The 2,500-nt window shown below is 25.2% G+C and overlaps 1 protein-coding gene across 17 annotated transcripts in view; it reads left to right on the forward strand.

Moving 5' to 3' along the window:
• LOC100208093 (prestalk protein) overlaps window positions 1–2,500 on the forward strand; it is a 109,716-nt gene that overhangs the window by 34,649 nt on the left and 72,567 nt on the right. For 11 of the 17 annotated variants that reach the window (XM_065813352.1, XM_065813363.1, XM_065813354.1 and 8 more), the window contains 2 exons: window positions 1,604–1,765; window positions 2,025–2,120. The exons of 4 other annotated variants lie outside the window; for them this stretch is intronic. In XM_065813352.1, the coding sequence (XP_065669424.1) occupies window positions 1,604–1,765; window positions 2,025–2,120 (258 nt within the window). The remainder of the gene's footprint in view (window positions 1–1,603; window positions 1,766–2,024; window positions 2,121–2,500) is intronic. 2 more of the 17 variants (XM_065813361.1, XM_065813364.1) reach the window with 2 other exon arrangements.

Raw genomic sequence — 2,500 nt, forward strand, 5'->3', positions numbered from 1 at the left:
GTCAGTTAATGTATGTACACTCTCTGCCTGTTCTATGCGTTTAAGTCAGTCTATGTGTGCACAATTCCTAATTTTTATAATAAATAAAATTTTATAAACAATATAACTTTTTGTTAACAACAATCAAAGACATTACGCATAAAACTAGATCTAAATACTTTAAAGTATAATATTGGGTGACAAGGTAAAATTATATGCTACAAGACTACACAATACATATTAATCGCGTATTATAAATTATAGATATATACTTTGTCTTTTATGTTACGCAGTTATTCAAAACAATGATTTATTATCAGGTCATCAATTTACACAAAACTTCAAATGTCTAAATAGGTTTTTAATTCTATCATCTACCTTCTTTACATTCCAGTAAATAGATGTTCTCCTTTACTACTCTACTGATTAAAAGAACATTGGTGAAAGCTTAAGTAAAGAATGTTGGTGAAAGTATTAGAGCTGTGTATTGTAAAAACTAGAGTTATATACTCAATGGTCACCCAAATAAAACATTGTATAAATGACATAATAGTTTTTTGCTAAAACTTGAATATTATCTAAGTGATTTTCAAAAATATTGGAGGGAAGAAAACCCATTTCAACTAATGTTAGAATAAAATGAAAGCATATTTTTATATGCTCTTACTCTTTGCAACCTTGGTGTTGTGTGTTCATACCATTAAAACTTTGGTGTTGTGTTTTCATACCATTAAAACTATGGTTTTGGGTGTTCATACCATTAAAACCTTGATGTTATGTTGGTATCATTAAAATCTTACTGGATCCATATTTACAACTTTTTGCTTATCAGATCATTATCCTAAAATTTTATTGCAACTTTTTTAATTGAAAAAATGTTAAAACTTATAATTATTTAATTACATATATTAAAATATGTTAAAATAAAATTCATTCCAAAATTAAATTTATAGATTTGAATTTTAATGAATATTTCAATATTTTTTAAAATAATATTATTAAAAAGAAATATTTGACTAATGTTCCATTAAAATAAATATAGAGATGAGAATCTTACCTATTATTTATAGAGAGAAACGAATTTTTTGTTATGAAGTGCATCACTTTTTTTGCAAAAATTGTTTCAAAACTTTTAACTCCTAAAGTTTTTTAAAGATTTCTATAACAGATTTACTGACTTTCATTTTAAAAGTAATTTTTTTTTAGTCACATGGCATTTTTTTCCTGGTATTGATATATTTATATAAATATTATTACTATCCTATCTGAACATATATTATTAATGTTTTAATGCATATAGGGTTCTATAACTGAATCACTGTTTTTTAAAAGGGTGGATTTGCTCAAAACTTCTTAAGCAATACATCCTTTTAAAAAATACTGCTTTAACTATTTTATCATTTTCAGTTAACAAACTTTTATTGCTAAAAAGTCTCTAGGATCAAAGAGTAAATAACTTTGTTGTTTTAGATTTGTTTAAGTTTTAGTAAAATATGTTTCAGTAAATATAGTTGGTAAAATAGTTTCAAGTATTTGTAAAGTTTATAGAAATTAATTGCAAAGTAGTCTTTACGATGAGTTTCTTTTTATGTTGTTATATAATTCTTTTGATGATTTCATTTAGGTAATTGGGGTGAATGGGTCAACGGAACATGTTCACAATCATGTGGTGATGGATATTTAACTCGCAATCGAACCTGTAATAATGGCCTTCAATGTATTGCAGATGGATTGTACAAGTCAGTTCAGATACAGAGTAACATCTATTGCAACTTAAAACCCTGTGGTATTTTTGTTTTTTCTTTATGTTTTGTTTTATAGAAGTTAATTGCATGTATTAGACACAGTTATTGGTTATAGGTATTTTAAAGTTGAGTATAACAGAGTTGATTTATAAGAAATTGTGTGTAATTAATATCTGATTTTTTATTATATTACAAAATTGAACATTTACAGCTCTTTTTTATTATTTACACTTAAAACTGAGTTATGTGAATCAAACATAATGCTGTATTTCTTTTTTATGTTTAAATTTCTAAATGTAGATTGTAATGGTGGATGTACTGATAAATTTTCAACCTGTGTCAATAATGTGTGTCAGTGTTTGGGAAACTATTCTTTAGTTAATGGAAACTGCACTGGTTTGTATTTTCATTTATTTTTTTAAAATTTCTTCAAACAATTTTAAAATAAGAATAACGTTTTTTTTAGTGGGTTTACAAAGCAGTTATTTTTTGTTATAACAGAAGTATTGTTTTTTTAATTTGGTTTGTATGCCTACAAAAATATGTTGGGATTGGAGTTACTAACTTTCTTAGTATCTCTATCTTGCTGGTAATCATGCACATTAAAATGTTAATTCTTTTCATAAATTTGAAAACTTGTTTGCAAACCTTTCGAAGCAACATTTTATTGATAACATTTTAAAAAGGAATTATGTTATTTTCATGCATATATCCAATAAAAAATATTTGGCATCAAAATTTGCGTTGCATTCAAAACTGTAATTGGATATTGTTTG

This window comes from Hydra vulgaris, chromosome 12 (genome assembly GCF_038396675.1).
Source record: "Hydra vulgaris chromosome 12, alternate assembly HydraT2T_AEP".
NCBI classification, from domain to species: Eukaryota; Metazoa; Cnidaria; class Hydrozoa; order Anthoathecata; family Hydridae; genus Hydra; species Hydra vulgaris.